The sequence below is a fragment of the Coenobita brevimanus genome, chromosome 47 (genome assembly GCF_032717465.1).
Source record: "Coenobita brevimanus isolate Jiangsu-jjx chromosome 47, ASM3271746v2, whole genome shotgun sequence".
Lineage (NCBI taxonomy): Eukaryota > Metazoa > Arthropoda > Malacostraca > Decapoda > Coenobitidae > Coenobita > Coenobita brevimanus.
Window position 1 is genome coordinate 34,071,908 of NC_137000.1, and position 22,091 is coordinate 34,093,998.

Sequence of the window (22,091 nt, forward strand, 5' to 3'; positions counted from 1 at the left end):
GGCAGTTTTAGAGTACGAAATAGAACGAAAATTTGTGCTAACAAGAAAAAATTACTTTAATCCCTGTGTTCTCGTGAGTTAGCGTTCAGTTTCACATTTTTCGTTTTATATCGCGTTTCCCAACGCATTTCTGATAAACTAAACATATGGCTAAACTGCTCAATCAGTTCGAAATGTGTTGGGAAGAGCGATACTGAACGAAGAGTAATGTGTTGGGAAGAGTGATACCGAACGAAGAATGTGAAAAGGAACGCTAGCCCAGGAGAACACGTGGATGAAAGAGTACCTTTTTTCTGGTTTGCAAACATTTTCGCTCCATTTTGTTCCCTAAAACAGCCAGACCCTTAAATTTTAGTCTAACTATACAGCCTAACGTCTCTCCCGAAGGCCACATGATACAAGAAGGCGAAACTTTGACAACAACTTTGGGGTTGGGGGGCGGGAGTAAAATACTGTGGAGCTACGTATCAACAAAATGGTACTCAGTGGAGGTGGAGTTGACCCAGTCCAACTTCTGTTTTTGTTAATGCCATTTTTAATACCACTGATGTTTTTAATTACAACAGTTATATCTCTTTCAGTGTTTTACCTGATGGTGCGTATAGGTGGAGGTAAATACGTGGGGTATGATGGTAAAAAGGGGTAAAAGTGAGAGTTTGCTTTCTGTGACTCTCCACATAACGCCCTATAAGCTTCTCAGTCAGTTTCAGGACAACATATAAACCTTCACAGCTGCCAGGATTGCATCACTTCCTACGCACGATCTTTATCTTCTCACTGTCCTTCCAAATCGTTATGATGGTGCTGTCTTTTATGCTATGTTTTTTCTTTTTTTCTTTTGCCATTTTGGTATTTGTACGCTTAAAGCAGTGGAAGAACCTTACCAATTCAGTTCATATTCCTCCAGTTTGTTTTCTGTATTTTTCTGACTATTTTCGGGGTGGTAAATTACCTTTTCCTGCTGAAAAATTTCCCACTTTTTATCATCACGTTCCTTAAGCCATAACATGATTGTGTTGATGTACTCAAAGGCGATTTTCATCTCCCAACTTCCCAACTGGATGCTACGTTAGGTTAGGTTAAATTATAAGGTATAGTTAAGCTAGGTTAGGTCAAGTTTAAACACTTAGGTTAGGACAGGCCCTAATTTCGCCGTAACCCTGATGTGTCAAACAAGTTGACAGCAGAATACAACTTAAAACGACGGGGGAAACAGATTTAGTATGAAACATTTATTTACCTCCCAGAAGTAATCCGACAAACATAAGACTATTAGGAAGAAGAACGAAGAATGTGAAACTGAATGCTCACTTACACGAGCAGAAGTATTTTGTGTGTGTGTGTGTGTGTGTGTGTGATTAGCAAACATTTTCGTTCAGTTTCGTCTCCTAAAACTCGAAACCCATATGACTGTGAGGTAGAGTCTGTGAGACGCGAGAAAGGACTTGATAGCCGTATGCTCAGTTGGTCCTAAATGTGTTGGGAAGCACGAAACCGAACGAAAAATGTGGAACTGAACACTAACAAGAACACTGACGAAAGTATTTTTTTCTAATTAGCAAATATTTTCGTTCCATTTTGTCCCCTAAAACTGCGAAACCCATTATGAGTGTGGGGTGGAACTAGGTGAAGCATGAGAAAGGATTGATAACAGTATGCTCAGTTAGTTGGAAGTGTTGGGAAGCATTAAATCGAACGAAGAATGTGGAACTGAACGCTACGATAACACATGGACGAAGAGTAACTTTTCCTCTAATTAGCGAACATTTTCGTTCCATTTCGTTCCTTAAAACTGCAAAATCCATGATAATTGTGGGTAAGAACTAGATGAGGTATGAGAAAGGACTGATAACCATATGCCTAGTTGGTCCAAAATGTGTTGGGAAGCATGAAATCAAACGAAGAATGTGGAACTGAACTGTAACTTACGAGAACGCAAGTATTTTTTTTTTTTTTTTTTTTTTTATGATTAGCATACATTGTCGTTCCATTTTGTCCCCTGAAATTGCTGAAACCCATAAATTTTGTCAAACCGTTCGGCCTTGAGTTTGCCCAGAAAACATATTTCCATTCTGTATGCATATTCATAAAAACCACCAGGAACCCTCAGCCAGGAACAACGCTTGCCCATTCGTTTCAAAACTAACCATAGGTTTTTCATGAAAATATGCCCACTGTGCTTCCCAGGCAAAATTTCAGCAACCTAACCTACCCTAACCTATCCCATCTCACTAGGGCTGTGGCTGAGGTGGCTGGCTGTGGTACTGAGATAAATACCCATACAGAATGGAAATATGCCCCCAGGAAATGTACCCAGAGGTTAGAGGGTGACGTCATAGCGCGCGGCTTTCAAATTTCGTCCCCAGGCCAGCTGACTTCCCGCATGTGCTTGAGTTTTTCCGCGTGTTGACATGACTTGTCTCATTATGCTGACCGCGTTAGAACAAAAACGTGTTACTCAACCACGTGTTACTTAAGGATTGAGTGTATATATATATATATATATCTATCTATCTATCTATCTATCTGTCTATCTATCTATTGCCAGACGCCTCAATCCCGTTTGGGGTGGCCACAAACAAATCGCCTCCAAGTCGCCCTGTCCCCCGCCATTTCACTGCCCTGCTCCCAACTCACACCCCCCTCTCTCATATACCTCTCCACCCCATCCCTCCATCTCATCCTCAGCCTCCCCCTCCCTCTTCCCCCCTCCACCTCACTCACATACACTCTCTTCGTCAGTCTTTCACCCTCCATCCTCTCCACATGGCCAAACCAGTATATACATATTTCTATCTACAGTTAAGCACCAATTTATGATAGCTCTAGATGTCATACCCCGGAATAGTGATGGGGGTAGTAATACCACCCTCCCCCAGCCTATCATAGGCCTACCCACTGTTTTGTGATGCTTTTATTTTTTTTTTAATGCAATAATTTAGACTTAAATTTTGTGTTTAGGTTGATTTATAAACTCTTTTTAGACTAAGATTAATGTGTTTTAGTCATAGATGGAATGAACACTGTCATTTTGGGTATGGATTCTCGCCCATCAGACGAGGTACAAAACAGTGTGGACAACTAGGTGACTCAACAAAGAATATTTTGTGTTTGACCATTGAACTGTCATCTAACCATCATGGAATACATAATAATAATTTTAAATAAATGTTAATAATTATGAGAACCTTAGAGAAAAAATACAGTAATCCCTCCACTATCCGACATAATAGAGCCAAAGGCATGTCCGGAAAGTTGTCCTGTCCGGATAATGAGCCCCAGCCTCCTGGACTTGTACTTAAGGACCCTAACCCAGCCAAACTTTGAAAGCCACCTAAATAACTCCCTACTGGACATGCATAGCATCTATTTAAACCTATTTTAGACCCTATTCACACCAATAATGGACATAAAGCATGAAATAAATGAAAAGGAACCAGAGAATGAGGAATTAGAAGTGGTTATGGAAAACAGCAGTGTACAAAGTATTTACAGCATGTCTGTGGCTGCCTTCTCGAAGGCTTTGGCAGTGATGAAAATGCTCTTGAAGCACGTACAGTAATCCAGTGGTGTGCTGCACTTATAGTAATTCTTTGCACTGTGAGTTATAATTATTTAACACTGCACATTCTGCTCTTAATTGCACCATGCCAGTTTCAATCGCCAGTTTGCACTCCACAGTTAATCCTTTGCACTCTAAATTCTAATTTCTTAACACTGCACAACACTGTAAATTCCTGTGTGGTCTAGTGGCGAGGTATTGCAGTTTATTCACTGTTTATTTACAAAAATGAGCACATGCAGCATCCATTGCGATAAGCAGTGCTGGGCACATGCGCAAACACTTGCGCAAAGCAAAATTGCACACCGTTGCGCTCCGGTGAGTATCTTTTGCGCATTGCACACCGCACAAGACCATGTGCAATATTGTGCTTTCGCACATGAAAAGGCAAGTGCGCAAGCGCAAATTAAGTTGTGCCTGCACAACTAAATTTGTGCTTGTGCACCTGCCTTGTGCACTTGTCCCCCAAGGGACACGTGGTCTTGGGAGCTTCTTGTATGTCTGGACAAGGGATGGGGGAAGCTCGGGCGGGTCGCGTGGATTCTGCTGGGGGGAGGCGGGAGGGACGGAGGATAGTAGCATTTCTTAAAATACTTCAACAGAGATAATGTATTTTAATATTTTTTAAATTATTATTATTAGTAAATAATAATAAATTAAAAATACATTATTAAGAGTAGCATATGCAGTTCCTTACAAAAATCATTAAAACAAATTATTTAAATCAAATATCCACAGCCTAATAATTTATTAGGCTGTGGATATTTGATTTAAATACTGTTATAATGATTTTTGTAAGGAATTACATATGTTATTGTATATCTATATTAAATTATTAAATGAAACTTCTTGTGAAAATGCAGATAAAAGTAAAACTGGCAACATCACAAGTCCCTGTCCCTCCGCTTCGCAGCCCACTCCTTCCTCTGTTTGAACCTCCACGAGTGAAAAAATTACTGCATGACAGTACTGTGATACCAACTCTAATGTATTGAAGTGAAGCATTAACCTTGTTGAAGGGACAGAAGTCAAGAGTGGGAGCTGTGGAAATAAATGAGTTATTTGAAAGAAGCATGTGGAGTTACATGGAGAGACAGACTGACAAGGAGGAAGTGAAGGATCGTTGTGGTGTGGATGTGGATGTGATAGGAAGCGTTTGGAGAAACACACTGAGGTGGTTTGGTCATATGGAGAGGGTGGAAAGTGAGAGACTAACGAGGAGAGTGTATGTGAGTGCGATGGAGGGGAAAGAGGGAGGGGGGAGCCAAGGATGAAATGGAGGGATGGAATGAAGAAGTGTATGAGAGAGAGGGGTGTGAGCTGGGAGCAGGGCAGTGAAATGGCAGGGGACAGGGTGACATGGAAGCAATTTGTTGCTTGTTTGTGGCCAGTGGCCACCCCTTACGGGATTAAGGCGTCCGGCAATAGATAGATGGATAGAATAATAATAAATAAATGTAAGTATGCTAATTTATTTAAGTATCTCAATATTTTACAGTAATTCCCATAAATATATGCAAATGGTTTGCGATCACGCTTAGCGACATTGTGCAAGCTAGATATTAGATTGCACACTTGCACAAATTACATATAATAGAAAATAATAATAATAAATAAAAGTAAGTAAATAAGTTTTCTATTTTATTTAAATATCTGAATATTTTACAGTATTTCCCACAAATATATGGAAATGGTCTGCGCTTGCGCTTTGCAACATTGCGCAAGCTAAACATTTGTCAGATTGCGCACTTGCGCTTGTGCAAGGTAGTGAACTGTGGATTGCACATTGCGCTTGCACAAGGTCCTTTTTCGTTTGTGCTGCCCACCACTGGCGATAAGCATCCACCGTGATGACAGCTAGGAGGTAATTGGTGGTGAGGGAGGAGCAGGGTTGTCAAATTGAAATTTGGCCACATTACCAAACTTCTGAATTTTCATTACCAAATTTAACTCTTCATTACCAAATTCGTAAAGCAAGCATTTATTCTGCACTAATTATATATACAAGTGGAATATTAATCACTCTCCTTATAATTAACAGCATGTTTATTTTCATGCTATGTAGGCTAGCACATTAATCAGAGAGAGCAGACAATCCACCATCTTCATCCTGTGTATCCTCATGGATGTGAAAAATCCGTTTGGTAATGCATTATTCTGATTCATTACCAAATGAATTTTTCATTACCAAATTGGCCCACATTTGGTAGTGAAATATACCAAATGCCAACCCTGACAGGGGAGGGGGGAGGGGGGAGGGGGGAGGAAGGAAGGGGTGAAGGGGCTGTGGTGTAAACAGCTGTTCGGCGCCGCGTGGCTATTTCAAATTACGGGTGGGAAAAAATTTGGATTTTGGGGGGATTTTTTCTTTTTTTGGCCATTTTTGGGTTTCGAAGGTCCAGGCGCACAATGTCCAGTAAGTGGGGTGTCTGGAAATTAGGCGTCCGGGTAGTACAGGGATTACTGTATTTCATGCACTGATGAAAATTGTGACACAAGTAAATTATGTGTTTGCATTCGGGCTATCCAGGGAAAAACGCTTTGAAAATACAAACAAATTTCTAAATAAAAGCTGGAAATAAGAGACAAGAAAATGAAGGAGCTCAGTAAGCAGAACAGTAGCTAAAATGACATAAAGAGAGGCTGTTGAAAAGGCTATCCCGATCGCATCATTGATCACAGAATCTGTAGCACCAGCCGAGCAGGGCAGTACTCTCAAGATGGATGGAAAGCTGAGGACAGGAAGAGCTGGAGTTCCTGTTTCATCAGCCCTCGGGACTAGTTCCTGACCATCCCCCTTTGCTGAACTTTTTCAGTGTTTCTGCAGTACAGAGAGTAGGCCAGCATGCTCTCCAATACAAATTTCTCTAACTGTCAGCACCAATCTACATGCACAGTACACAGTACACTTCCTTTTCAAAATTAAAAAAAGGAAAATGGCACACATAAACCATGCCTTGGAGTTTTTTTTTTTTTTTTTTTTTTTTTTTTTTGAGGAAGAAGGAACCAAAGGCAACAAGCCTGCAAAACTGTTATTTCCAAGAGAAAAACAAAATGCAAGAGAGAGCCAAATTCAAGATCCAATCATTTCGAGATGCCTGGACACACTGCGTTTGAAAGACTGGAGATCATAGGAAACCGGAAATACAGACAGAGGGAGATAGTTCCAGAGTTGACCTGTTGCATAAATGAAGGACTTGGAATAACGGTTAACTCTTGCATTAGAGAGTTGGACAGAAAAGGGGTGAGAGTTTGCTGCTAGACGGGTGGTACACGCCCGTCGTAGAGGTGAAGGAATGCATGCAGACAGTTCAGAGGAGCAGTGACCATTAAAGTAACGATAGAAAAGAGATAAAGATGCAACAGTGCGGCAAAGCGACAGAGGTTGAAGGGAGTCAGTAAGAGGAGGAGAGTTAATGAGGCGAAAAGCCTTTGACTCCACCCTATTGAGAAGAGCTGTATGTGGGGAGCCTTCCCACACATGAGAGTTGTACTCCATGCAGGGGCAGATAAAACCCCTGTATAGAGTCAAGAATTGTGCAGGGGTAAAGAAGGAACGGAGTTGGCTTAGCACACCCAGTCTCTTGGAAGCAGATTTTACAAGAGATGTAATATGATTTTTCCAAGATAAGTCCTGAGTAAATGAAACCCCAGGCATCTGCAAGGATGATGCAGGATTAAGCTGAATATTATTAAACATAAGTGGGTATACCTGTGGAAGATTTTGTTGGGTTGATTGGTGCAAAAACTGAGTCTTTGATGCATTAAAAACAACCAGATTATTTTTACCCCAGTTAGAGATACGAGCCAAGTCAGACATTAGGTGTGCCATAGCCTCATCCCTTGTTTGTTGAAGTAACTGCTGAGATGGACATTGTGGAAATCAGATGGAAAGGTGAAGGGTGGAGTCATCGGCGTATGAGTGGACAGGGTTAGATGTACAGCTTAGAAGGTCATTGATGAATAAAAGGAAGAGAGTTGGTGATAGGACAGGGCCCTGAGGAACACCACTGTTAATAGATCTAGGAGAAGAATGATGGCTGTCAACAACAGCGGCTATAGAACGACCAGAAAGGAAGATAGAGATGAAGGCACAGATAGAAGGATAGAAGCCATAAGAGGGCAGTTTGGAAATTAAAGATTTGTACCAGACTCGATCGAAAGCCTTTGAGATGTCAAGTGCAATGGCAAAGCTTTCGCCAAAGTCCTGAAAGTAGGATGACCAGGAGTCTGAAAGGTAGGTGAGAAGATCACCTGTGGAGCGTCCCTGACGGAACCCATACTGATGATCAGAAAGAAGGTTGTGATTGGAAAGATGCTTTAAAATTTTTCTATTAAGAATAGACTCTAAAACTTTTGAGATACAGGATGTTAAAGCAATTGGACAATAGTTAGAGGGTTGGGAATGGTCACCCTTCTTTGGGACTGGCTGAATAAGAGCAAACTTCCAGCAAGAAGGAAAGGTACAAGTTGATTAACAAAGGTGAAAGAGTTTGCCTAGGCAGGGTGTAAGCACAGAAGCACAGTTCTTGAGAACAACAGGAGGGACTCCATCAGGCCCATATGCCTTATTAGTATTGAGGCTTGTGATGGCAGAAAATACATCAGCTGAAGAAATTTTAATGTCAGCCATGAGGAAGTCAGAGGTGGGAAGTGAGGGAGGAACAGCACCGGAATCGTCTAAGGTGGAATTGGAGGAGAAAGTCTGAGCAAAGAGATCTGCTTTATCAGTAGAAGAAATAGCTACAGAGCCATCAGAGTAGAAAAGAGGAGGGAAGGATGATGAGGTAAAGTTGTTAGAAAGGTTTTTGGCAAGGTGCCAGAAGGAGTGGGAAGAATTCGAGTTAGAGAGTTGAGAGCATTTAGTACGGATGAAATTATTTTTAACAGAGCGAAGAACAGACTTAGCACGATTCTGGGCAGAAAGTATAAAAGATGTGATTCAGGGGTGGGTTGGCTCCGGTACCTTTTATAGGCCCTCTCCTTGTTGCGGACAGCATTAGAACAAGCGTGATTAAACCAAGGCTTTCTTGCATTAGTCAAAGGATATGAGAAAGGAATGTATGCTTCCATGCCCGAGAAAATACATCTATCTATCTATATACCTAGGCTGTTTCCCCCATGGAAAGGGAGGTAGCCAAGACAGGATGACACACTCCTCATTTACTCAACCATTCAAACACATTCATTCGCATCTTAGCCCCAAAGGGGAGAATGGACAAATCCTCACCGCACCGCACCGCACAAGGGTCAGCTGCGCAATGCAATCAGTGACATCCACAGCAGGGCCCGACAGCAGAGCTGGTTTACCCCTGCTGCGGATGTCACTGATTGCATTGCACAGTTGAGAGAATAACCTCCGTAATGCGCAAGGCACACCCAGATGGCTCTCGGCCATGGAAGCAATAATCATTCCAGGGAAAATCAAAGAAGTACTGCCTGAGGGCCTCCCAGTCTGCAGCTAAGTGCCACAGACGACGTTTCTTTGGAGGGTCCACAGGCCATACCGGAGCAATAGGACGGGCTAAGGTGATTAGGTTGTGATTGGAGGAGCCCAATGGAGAGAAAAGATTAACAGTGTAAGCAGAAGGATTAGTTGTAAGGAAGAGGTCAAGTATGTTGGAGCTCTCTCCAAGGCAGTCAGGGATACGGGTAGGGTGCTGTACAAGCTGCTCTAGATCATTAAGGATAGAAAAGGTGTAGGCTTGTTCACCAGGTGGATCAGTGAAAGGAGAGGAGAGCCAAAGGTGGTGGTGAACATTGAAATCTCCTAGAACGGAGATTTCAGAGAAAGGAGAAATGAATAGAATGTGTTCCATCGTAGAAGTAAGATTGTCAAAGAATTTTTGATACTCAGTAGAATTAGGAGATAAGTAAACAGCACAGATATATTTAGTCAGAGAATGACATGAAACCCGAAGCCAGAGTGTAGAGAATTCAAAAGAATTGAGTTCAGGAACACGAGAGCAAGATAAGTTGTTTCATATATATACACAACAGCCACTTTTGGCTTTGAAATGAGTATAGAGAAAGTAGGAGGATACAGAAAAGGGTTTGCTGTCATTTGCCTCAGACAGCTGGGTCTCAGTCAGAAAAAGAAGGTGAGGTTTAGAGAAGGAGAGGTGGTGCTCAACAGAGTGAAAGTTAGAGGAAAGGCCATGAATGTTGGAGAAATGAAGAAGAAGAGAGTCAGACAGTGGTTCCAGGCATCTTGAGTTGTCACTGGGAGAGGGGCAGAAGGTGGAGGCATTTACTCCGAGGCTATGTTATTGGACGCCTTTTTTTTTTTTTTTTTTTTTTTTTTTTTTTTGAAAAGGAAGTATGGTGTGTACTGTGCATGTAGTTTGGTGTTGATAGTTAGAGAAACTTGGAGAGCATGCTGGCCTACTCTCTGTATTACTGAGGCCCTGAAAAAGTTCAGCAAAGGGGGATGGTCAGGACCTAGTCCCGAGGGCTGATGAAACGGGAGCTCCAGCTCTCCCTGTCATCAGCTTTCCATCCACCTTGGGAGTACTGCCCTGCTCGACTGGTGCTATAAATGCCCCCACTGTCCGCCCCTCTCCCGGTGACGACTCTATGAGCTACCTGGAACCACTGTCTGACTCACATCTTCTTCATTTCTGCAACATTCATGGCCTTTCCTCTAACTTTCTCTCTGTTGAACATGGCCTCTCCCCCTCTAAACCTCACCTTCTCTTCCTTAACGAAACAGCTGTCTGAGGCAACTGACAGCAAACACTTTTCTGTATCCTCGTACTTTCTCTGTGCTTATTACAAAGTCTGAGGTGGCTGTTGTGTACAGTATATGTATGCAACGACCTATCTTGCTCTCATGTTCCTGAACTTGATTTTTCTGAATTCTCTACTCTCTGGCTTTGGCTTTCCTGTCATTCTCTGACTAAATATATCTGTTCTGTTTTCATATCTCCTAATTCTACTGACTATCAAAAATTCTTCAACTCTCTTACTTCTATGGTGGAACACATTCTCTCCATTTCTCCTTGCTCTGAAATCTCCATTCTAGGAGATTTCAGTGTTCACCACCACCTTTGGCTCTCCTTTCCATTCACTGATCCACCTGATGAACAAGCCCTCATCTCTTCTATCCTTAATGACCTAGAGCAGCTTGTACAGCACTGTACCCATATCCCTGACTGCCTTGGAGAGAGCTCCAACATATTTGACCTCTTCATTACAACTAATCCCTCTGCATACACTGTTAATCTTTTCTCTCCATTGTGCTCCTCTGACCATAACCTTATTACCTTAACCTGTCCTATCGCTCTGGTACGGCCTGCGGACCCTCCAAAGAAACATCGTCTGTGGCACTTTGGAGCTGTGGATTGGGAGGCTCTCAGGCAGTACTTTTTTCATTTTCCGTGGAATGGTTATTGCTTCCATGGCCAGGAGCTATCTGTGTCTTGCACATTATGGAGGTTATTCGCTTGGGCATGGAAGCATACATTCCTTTCTCCTATCCTTTGACTAATGCAAGAAAGCTTTGGTTTAATCACGCTTGTTCCAAGACTGTCTGCAACAAAGAGAGAGCCTACAAAAGGTACCGGAGCCCACCCATCCCTGAATCACATCTTTTTTATGCTTCTGCCCAGGATTGTGATAAGTCTGTTTTTCACTCTGCTAAAAATAATTTCATCTATACTAAATGCTCTGAGCTCTCCAACTCGAATTCTTCCCACTCCTTCAGGAACCTTGCCAAAAATCTTTCTGACAACTTTACCTCACCATCCTTCCCTCCTCTTTTCTACTTTGATGGCTCTGTAGTAATTTCTTCTACTGATAAAGCATATCTCTTTGCTCAGACTTTCTCCTTCAATTCCACCTTAGACAATTCCGGTGCTGAACCTCGATCACTCCATCCCCCCCAAGACTTCCTCATAGCTGACATTAAAATTTCTTCAGATGATGTAATTTCTGCCATCACTGGCCTCAGTACTAACAAGGCATATGGGCCTGATGGAGTCCCTCCTGTCGTCCTCAAGAACTGTGCTTTTGTGCTTACACCCTGCCTAGATAAACTCTTTTGCCTTTGTCTTTCAACTTGTACCTTTACTTCTTGCTGGAAGTTTGCTCTTATTCAGCCAGTCCCAAAGAAGGGTGACCATTTCCAACCCTCAAACTATTATCCAATTGCTTTAACATCCTGTATCTCAAAAGTTTTAGAGTCTATTCTTAATAGAAAAATTTTAAAGCATCTTTCCAATCACAACCTTCTTTCTGATCATCAGTATGGGTTCCGTCAGGGACGCTCCACAGGTGATCTTCTCACCTACCTTTCAGACTCCTGGTCATCCTACTTTCGGGACTTTGGCGAAAGCTTTGCCATTGCACTTGACATCTCAAAGGCTTTCGATCGAGTCTGGCATAAATCTTTAATTTTCAAACTGCCCTCTTACGGTTTCTATCCTTCTATCTGTGTCTTCATCTATAGCTGCCTTTCTGGTCATTCTATAGCTGCTGTTGTAGACTTCCATCATTCTTCTCCTTGATCTGTCAACAGTGGTGTTCCTCAGGGCTCTGTCCTATCACCAACTCTCTCCCTTTTATTCATCAAAGATCTTCTAATCTGTACATATAACCCTATCCACTTGTACACTGATGATTCCACCCTTCACCTTTCCATTTGGTTCCCTCAACGTCCATCTCAGCAGTTACATCAACAAACAAGGATGAGGCTGTGGCACACGTAATGTCTGACTTAGGTCGCATCTCTGACTGGGATAAAAATATATATATATATATTTTTTTTTTTTTTAAATAACAGAACATAGGAAGGAAAAATCTATCTATCTATCTATCTATAGCCCGACGCCCTAATCCTGCAAAGGGTGGCCGCAGACAAAACGCCTCCAAGTCGCTCTGTCACCCACCATTTGACTACCCTCCCCCCAACTCACCCCCCCCTCCCTCATATACCTCTCAACTCCATTCCTCCACCTTATCCTCGGTCTAACTCTCCCTCTCCCTCCCTCCACCTCACCTACATACACCTTCTTAGTCTTTCATTCTCCATTCTCTTCACATGTCCAAACCACCTCAGTGTATTTCTCCTAATCTTCTCAACCACATCCACATCCACCCCACAGCGTTCCTTCACTTCTTCATTCGTCAACCTGTCCCTCCACGTCACTCCACATGCTCCTCTCAAGTAACTCATTTCCACTGCTCTCACTCTTGACTTGTTCCCCTCTTGCAAGGTCCATGCCTCGCTTCCATACGTCAGGGTAGGAATCACAATACTATCATGCAGTGACTTCTTAACTTCCATACTCACCTCCCTATTTCTCATCACTGCTTTCAGTGTACCAACAACCTTCCTTCCCTGCTGTACCCTTTCACGCACTTCATCCCCCAAGTTCCATCCTTACTCATCACACTACCCAAGTACTTGAATGCACTCACATTCTCCATATCCTCACCATCCAACCTCACTGCACACTCTGTGACTTCATTCCTCTCAAACACCATAACTTTACTTTTGTTTACATTAACTTTCAGATTCCTCCTCCTACACACTGTCCCAAATTCATTCACCAAACCTTGCAACTCCCATTCATCTTCACTCAACAGTACTGTATCATCAGCAAACAGCAACACCGGAAGCTTCCAAATCTCACCCTCATTCATTAGAGCCACCCCCTGTAAAATAATGCAAGGGAGGCAACATTCCTTCTTACTTGCAGGGGAGGTAGTTTATATGTAATGACAGGGTTGTTCATAATTCTAACAGCTTTATTCTGAATTTTGTCTAGTTGTTTTACTGCAACCTCTCAACAACCATTCCACATGGGTGAGCAATATTCAAGCTGAGAGTGCACATGACTCTTATAAATTATAGCTACCTGCTCATCAGCGAAGAAGTTATGGACTCTGTACAATAATGCAAGTTTCTTTGAGGTGGTTTTAGCAAGTGATCTGACATGAGAGGTCTAGCTGAGGGCATTGCTCAGACGCCAAGAATTTTAGTACTTTTGGAGATGGGAATATTAATAGCACTGAAGATAATGTACGAATCTGGCAATATCTGTCTATTAGTAAACTGTTTATATTTAGTTTTACTAGCATTAAAAGAGACAAGGTAGTTTTGTCCCCATTCACTGATCGTAGATAGATCTTGATTTATGGATATGGCTGTACTGAGTTGAGAGGTAGAGATATTGGACTTTGTAAATGGGTGTCTGAGTGTGAATGAACTATGTAGTGTTGAGTCATCTGCATATGAGTGAATGGGATTGTGGGTGACAGATAAGAGATCATTAATATGAACCAGGAATAGGGAGGGCGCCAGAATTGATCCCTGCGGCACGCCGGCATTAATTGAGTGGAAATTGGAATATACATCATCTACTTTTACTCTTATTTTCCTGTCACTAAGATATGAAGAAATCAAAGGTACAAAAGGCGTTAGTCCATAGCAAGGGAGTTTGGACAACAGGGAACGGTGCCATACTCTGTCGAATGCAAGAGCTACTGCATGAGTTTCTCCAGGTAGATCAATTGATTGATGGATGGTATGAGTTAGGAGATTGAGTATGTCAATGGTGGATCTTTCGTGGCAAAACCATATTGTCCATCACTAATTAAGTTGTTGGATTCAAGATGTTTAACAATGTGCTTATTAATTAAAGTTTCAAATACCTTACCAAGAGAAGATGTGACAGCTATTGGTCTGTAATCAGAGTGGTCAGACGAACTTCCTTTCTTCGGAATTGGGTGAACATTGGCTTCTTTCTATGAATGCATCAAAGACTCAGTTTTTACACCTATCAACCCATCAAAATCATCCACAGGAGTACCCAATAATGTTTAGTAATATTAAGCTCAATCCTGCATCATCCTTGAACATACTTGGGGTGTCATTCACTCAGGACTTATCTTGGAAAGATCATATTGCATCACTTGTACAATCTGCTTGCAAGAGGTTAGGTATGCTAGGCAGACTTCTGTACCCCTGTACAGTTGTTGACTTTATACATGGGTTTTATTTACCCCTGTTTAGAGTACAACTCTCATGTGAGGGGAGGCTTCCCCCATACAGCTCTTCTCAATAGGGTAGAGTCAAAGGCTTTTCGTTTCATCATCTCTCCTCCTCTTACTGGCTCCCTTCAACCTCTGTCTCTTCGCTGCACTGTCGCCTCTTTATCTCTTTTCTGTCGCAACTTCAATGGTCACTGCTGCTCTGAACTGTCTGCTTGCATCCCTTTACCTCTATTGATGGGTGTGTAGCACCCATCTAGCAACAAACCTTCATCTCTTTTCTGTCCAGATAGATAGATTATTATTATTACAGTATTATTGTTATTATTATTATTATTATTGGTAGTAGTAGTAGTACAGGTCATAATGCAGGAACTTGACATTATTAATATGGCACAATAGAGAACTGAGCAGCAGGAGTGACTGATGAGAATGGGGCAAATATGGAAGGGTGTATGATGTGTGAGAGAAGTGAGAGAATGTTTTTGTTCAGAGATATGAATGGAAAAGTATAGAATGTTAGAGTAGATGAGGTGGATGGTCAGTCAGGTGTGCATACAGTGCTGTCATGTTATCGATGGATTTTTTTTTTCTCTGAGGGTTTTGACTATAGACAAATGTATTTTGATAATCTTCAAGTAGACATAGGACCACCTTATTTTGCTTTTTTCTTCATTTTTTTTTCTTGATCAAAGCTCTGTGTGGGATTATTTTTGTATTTTTTTGAGTGCGTTTTTAAGTTTCAACATTTTTTTAATATCTTCTATAAGTTGTGCATAACATTTAAAAAGCAGTCTTTGTTTACAACCACCCACAGCACTGAAGACAGACATACACCATCTTGTGTGTGCTGAAGTCAGATGGACATTGACTTACAATGCGGTTTTGGGGACAAAACTACCCTTATCATTGCTTATTTATCTAAACCTAACCAATTTTTTCTTTTCTTAATTTTACCTAGTTTATCCTAAACTAACCTAGCATAACTTGACCTGTTTTGTGTTATCATGATGTAGCCTAACCTGACCTATTTTATGCTAATCTAACCAAGCTTATCCTGACCCAACCTATCCCTTATACTGTTTAATCATATTTGCCTTGTTTATTGATGGATCGTCTTCTTACACAAAAAGACATTTCTCTTCACCATTACAGAGTCATTAAATCAATTCAAAGGTAGATAAAAGTTTTTGTTAATATTAAAGAGGTGGTCCTGTGTCTCCTGGATGATTTTCTTTTTTATAAAGCCAGGAATCATTTATTAATTATTTCCAAAGCAGGCATTGTTGGCATCTTCTTGATAACTCACCAGCCACCAGCTTGAGGCTCAACCAGTTCTTAGCTATGTGGTCTGTCCAAAAAGAAAGGAATAGCCTTCAGAATTGAATGGGGAGAGTCAAGTTTTTCTTTACAAGCAGTTTGGAATTATAACACTTACTTACTTGCCTTCACTTCTGTGTGTTGTATTATGTGTATAGAGATTGCTGTCTTATTTCTTGTCTACATCAGCTTAGCAGGAAGGATAAATGTTAGTTTTTAAAAAATATTTAGAATGATTATGTGTGCATCTTCCAGCTTGATATGACCATCATCAGTTTATGCTTTGCAGAAGTTATCAAGTCCAGCATTTAGTATTTAAGGGTGTTTATGAAGGAACCTAAATGTGAGAAACTTGCCCAGCTATAGTATGCTTATTATTGTATAATAATTTTAAAAAGTCAAGTGCACCATTTTCATCATCTACAGGGTGTGTACCAGTGCATCAGCACAAACAGGATGGGTGTGGCTTCAGAGGCTTTCTTGCTTAGTATTTACATCCCGTCAGACATGCCCAAGACTCCTGTCAATATTAGCCTTGTCAGAGTTACGAATGAGGAACTTGATGTAAAGTGGAACCAGCCACGAGGACCCACCAACCCTTCAAAGGTACCTGGCTTCATCGTTAACTACAAGGAAGTGGGTGAGTTTGGATTTTATTAGCACAGCATATGTGTTAGTTCAGGCCCTCTGAGATCTTAGTTCCTGCTAGACTGTATGTGTACCATTTTGGTAAACTATGAAGACTTCAGTCATAAGATGCTGATGAATATAATAAGAGTATAGTACATATTTGTATGAGATAAAACATTAGCATGCTGAGCACAGAATATTGGTATCCTTTTATGATACAGGTATATCTTTCTTTGATTCAGAGTATAATTTTTATTACATCTAAAGAGTACATATGCACATGCAGTAGCTATCTAAATTTCAGTAGTTAAATATGTGTCTCACCCATATGATGAAAGATGATTTGGATAAACTGAAGACAGAACACATGTAAGTTTTGGAAGCTTGAGTAATATAACTGGTTTTGTAAGGCCAGAATCTCTCTCTGTCTCAACAACAACAACAACAACAACAACACACACACACACACACACACACACACACACACACACACACACACACACACACACACACACACACACACACACACACACACACACACACACACACACACACACACACACACACACACACACACACACACACACACACACACACACACACACACACACACACACACACACACACACACACACACACACACACGGAGCCAGAGCGAATGGACGTGTCTCAACCACCCCTGCAAACCATAAATATTTTCAGGACATAAATATTTTCAGGACTTATGTTTGTCCTGTTTCCTGTAGGATTCTCTAAAGTTTAAAGTATTGTCTGTTAATATAGTGTGCCAAAAATGTAAAGAACCTATCTGTCTATCAATTGCCAGATGCCTTGATCTCTTAAGGGGTGGCCACAAACAAATTGCCTCCATGTTGCCCTGTCCCCCGCCATTTCACTGCCCGGCTTCCTGGTCACACCCTCCTCCGTCACATACGTTTCCACTCCATCCCTCCATCTTAACCTTGGCCTCTGCCTCCCTTTCCTCCCCACCTCATTCACATACACTCTCCTCATCAGTCTCTCACTCTCCATCCTCCCCAGATGGCCAAACCACCTCAGTGTGTTTCTCCTAACACTTCCTGTCACATTCACATCCACACCACAATGCTCCTTCACTTCCTCATTTGTCAGTATGTTTCTCCATGTGACTGCACATGCCTCTCTCAAATAACTCATTTCCACTGCTCTCACTCTTGAGTTATGTCCCTTCAACAAGGTCCAAGCTTCACATCCATACATTAGGGTTGGTATCACAATACTGTCATGTAGTAACTTTTTCACTTCCATGCTCATTTCCCTGTTTCTTATCACTGCTTTCAAGGAACCAGCAGCCTTTCTTCATTGTTGTACCCTTTCACGTACTTCATCCTTTAAACTTCCATCCATACTACCCACGTACTTAAAGGCACTCACATTTTCCATTTCCTCCTCATCCAGCCTCACTGTACATTCACTGATTTCACTTCTCTCGAAGACCATAACTTTACTCTTCCCAACATACACCTTTAGATTCCATTTCTTAGACACTCTCCCAAACTCATCTACTAAAGCTTACAGCTCCCTTTCGTCTTCACTTAACAACACAGTATCATCTGCAAACAGCAGTACAGGGAGTTTCCAAACACTGCCCTCTCTCACTAGGGCTGCTCCCTTATCCAGTGCCCTACCTTGTATTTCTTTTATAACCCCATCCATATATAGATTAAACAACCATGGAGACATGACACATCCCAGCTTCAATCCAACCTTCAAATAGCAAACTTCACTCACTTCACTATCTACACACACTGCAGCCTTAGCATCATGATACATACTCTTCACGGCATTCAACAACTTCCCATCTACTCCATATATTCTTAATACTTTCCACAATCCTTGTCTATCCACCCTGTCATATGCTTTCTCCAAATCCATGAAGGCTGCATACAACTTCTTTCCCTTCTCTTGAAACTTTACCACTAATGACCTAGGAAGGAATATATGATCTACACAACCTCATCCCTTCCTAATACAGTACCTCCCTGTTCTTCTCCAACTAATTCCTCTGTTATTTCCCTAACTCTGTCAATAAGTATCCTACCATATACCTTTCCTATTACACTAAGAAGACAAATGTTCCTTTGATTACCACATATTTCTTTTTCCTCTTTTCCTTTGTACAGGGGAATAATTATACCTGACTTCCAATCCTCCAGGTCTCTACCTTCCTTCCAGGCCAATCTGCACATCTTCCACATTTTGTCAGTAAATATTTGTGTACACATGAATGTTCATAGGAATCTCGATAACGGTTGTTAGTACTGACCCAACCATCAAACATGGCTGACAATGTAAACATTGGGGGACCCGAATTTCCAGACTTGACAGTGAAGCAAGTGTGATGGATTTAGTTAAAATGTTAATTATGAGAATTAGTGAACCAGAAATGAAAGTGAAGGATCAAGTATCAAGAAACATGCCTGAAAATACCAAAAACGCTATACAGAGTCTGATACAGGCCAGTGAGACAGTGAACCAGATCAAGAATTTGAAACAAGAAAGTATTGAATTAAGGTGAAAATTAATAGAGAGCAGTAACAAAATGGAGAAGGTGATTATTGTGTTAGAAGAGCAAAAGGCAAAGTGGGCACATGTGGAAGAAGAACAGAAAGAAGTTTTTACCTTAAGGGAAATCATTCAGGAAGAAAGGGAAATGAACAAGAAAAAAATGGGAGAAAATGTAGTGAAAATATTGAAGAAGAAAGAGAAAATAGTGAAAGAAACTGCAGAAAGGAACAGATATGTGGTAATATTTGGAAACAAGGAGGAGGAAGAGGTTAGATATGTGAGACTCGAGTGAGACTAAAATCAATTGAGGAAAATATTGGGCAAGATCGATCCTGAAGGAAACAAGTTGGATGAAGAAATTGGGGAAGTAAGGAGGATAGGGTCATATAAGAAAGGGGAAGCAAGACCAATGAGAGTTATGTTGTCATCAGAAAGGATAGTAAACTATATACTTAGTGACCTGGAAACTAAACAAAGAGGCAGGGATGGAAAGTATTGTAGGAAGAAAATATTTGAATGAAAAAGAAAGAGAAGTTCTAAAATCTTTGAAGGAACAAGTAAAGGAAAAAAATGACATGAGGACAGAGGAAGAATGTAAACTTTTTTGGGGGGGAGTGATTGATATGAAAGTAAGGAAGTGTTATGTGAGGAACTAGATGTGAAGGAAACAAAGAGGATGGTTATAAATACTAAAAAGAGAAGAATGAGGAAAGATAAAACCAGGGCAGTAAATCTAAGTATGATGTATAGTAATGTAGATGGGTCAGTATCTAAGAAAGGGGAAATGGGAGACTATATTAATGAAAAGAAACCTGAAATTGTACGCTTGGTGGAGACTGAATTGCCCTGAGATGTTGATACAAAATTATTTGGATGGAACAATTATAATACAGTAAGACCTTACTGTAACGGAGTAATTGGGACCCAAGCCTCTCCAAAAAATGCGAAATTCCAATGAAAGCGACATCTGGACTCCTCCCTGCTAACTCGGACTTTTTCCGATATATCAGACATTAGTTCGGATAGCATGAATGGCTTTTAACCCTTTCATACATGGGGGCCCGGTGAAGAATCCAATTGCTCACACTCTTTCGACGCAGAATTCGTCCAAGTGAAAGCACACCACTCACGAAATCCAACCGCTCGTGCTCTTTTGGTGCAGGATTCGTCCAAGTGAAATCCAACCACTCACATTCTTTCAGCGCAGGATTCGTCCATGTGAAATCAGCTGCTCACACTCGTTTGACAGGTTGAGTCCAACCATATAATTTGCTGAATTTTTTTCACAACAATTTGTTGTTGTAAATACAGTGTGTGAGTACTGTATATGAGTATATGTCATTGAGTAAATGAATACATTACTGAACGATAAAGTATGGTGTTTTATATCCTTTATTTATTTATTTTTTTTGTTCATTAGGAAGATCATTTATTCATTTGTAACATGTACAGTCGCCAAACTTTCCACCTGGGCCACCCAGCCGGGAGAGGTGGGCAACGGGTGCTGGCAACAGTGTATCTGTTTGTTCTTGCGTACATGCTCGACGAAAGTTCGGATCATCAACTCTCTTCGTCTGTAGTGAACCTCAGTCAGAGTCAGAGTTCATCCCATAGATGGCTGGGTTCGTTGTTGGGTGGAGAGAAAAATGTCTCAGGAGTAAGGCGGCTCTCCCATCGACTCAGCCAGTTGCATGAAACTGGTCGCACGGAAAACTGTGTGCCATAGGTCGCGTTGGCCAAGGCCAAATAAATATGATTATTAATTATATAAGGTAATATATATAATATGATATAGATATATACTCTTATATATAATACAATTATATATATTATACTGTACTTATTTGGCCTTGGTCCGTGCAACCTATGGCACGCAACAATTCCATGCGACCGGTTTCCTGCAACTGGTCGAGCCGGTGGGAGAGCTGCTTAAGGGAGGAGCCAGGGCAGGCGCCGGACGGGGGGAGGGGGTTACGTTATTCATACCGCCAGTGATAATAATTGTCGAACTAGTCTTTGAGATCCATTAGCATTCTACTAAATATTGCATTCTTAACAACACTAAACATTTTATTTTCTATGTTGTTGTTACATTGTTACCATAACATGTTAATGCACTATAATACTGGAATCGCTCCAAGCCTTTCTCTCTCTCACTCTCTCCTTATATCAGTAATTCCATTTCACAGGGTTATCACTTGATACCACTATCAGTATAGGTTGAAGAGGAATGCAGTTACCTAACATCTATGTCAAGTTACAAGTAAGATACCTTCCATATTCACATCATGAATGACACTGACCAGTATACGTTAGAATGATGTCCAGATACTGTTAACGGTTGCTTATTTCCTCGTTGGTAGTACTTCAGGTATATGTTTTTATGTGTTCTGTGGTGCACCAGGAAGAAGTATGTTAAAACAGTGTCACCTCAACAGCCAAAGAGTTTATTTATACTGCTGCGAAACGTGGCTATTATATCAGCTATGAAATGACTTACCGTATCATATTTCATATGCCTATGGTCATAACAGCACACCTTTATAGTCATTTCACATGACTGAATTACACATTACAAGGAAAATTGATTGTGAGCAGTGCCGCTTTTGTGTGAGGTCACACATTTACACGCTCATTGAGTCTTCACCAAACAACATTATCTCACATTATAGCAAGATGAAGACTCCACCGTTACATCACAGTATGCAAAAGCTTCCAGTCATTTGAAGCACAATTGCTACTGATTCATGAATAGCTGGGACATTTATATCACCATTGCCTGTCATCTTACTTATGTGATTGGTAAATGCAACATAACGAACATAAAATTATCACTACAGGCTGGAACACTTTTTTTTTTTTTTTTTTTTTTTAAATCCCATGACCCTAGGCGCTTTAGCGCCCATCACCGAGGCCCGGGGTGCGAGGATATGTGATTTTGGTTGCTGACTGGCTGCTACTAAGACTAGGTCAAAAGATAAGGGCATGGTATTTAACAGGAGAAACCCATCTCTTCTAACTGGGGTGGAACCACGTC

General features: G+C 41.1%; 1 protein-coding gene across 1 annotated transcript in view; it reads left to right on the plus strand.

Annotated features, from left to right (window-relative positions):
* LOC145399142 (uncharacterized) overlaps positions 1 to 22,091 on the plus strand; it is a 313,723-nt gene that overhangs the window by 43,922 nt on the left and 247,710 nt on the right. Inside the window, exon 8 of the mRNA XM_080271880.1 lies at positions 16,304 to 16,517. Within this exon, the coding sequence (XP_080128006.1) occupies positions 16,304 to 16,517 (214 nt within the window). The remainder of the gene's footprint in view (positions 1 to 16,303; positions 16,518 to 22,091) is intronic.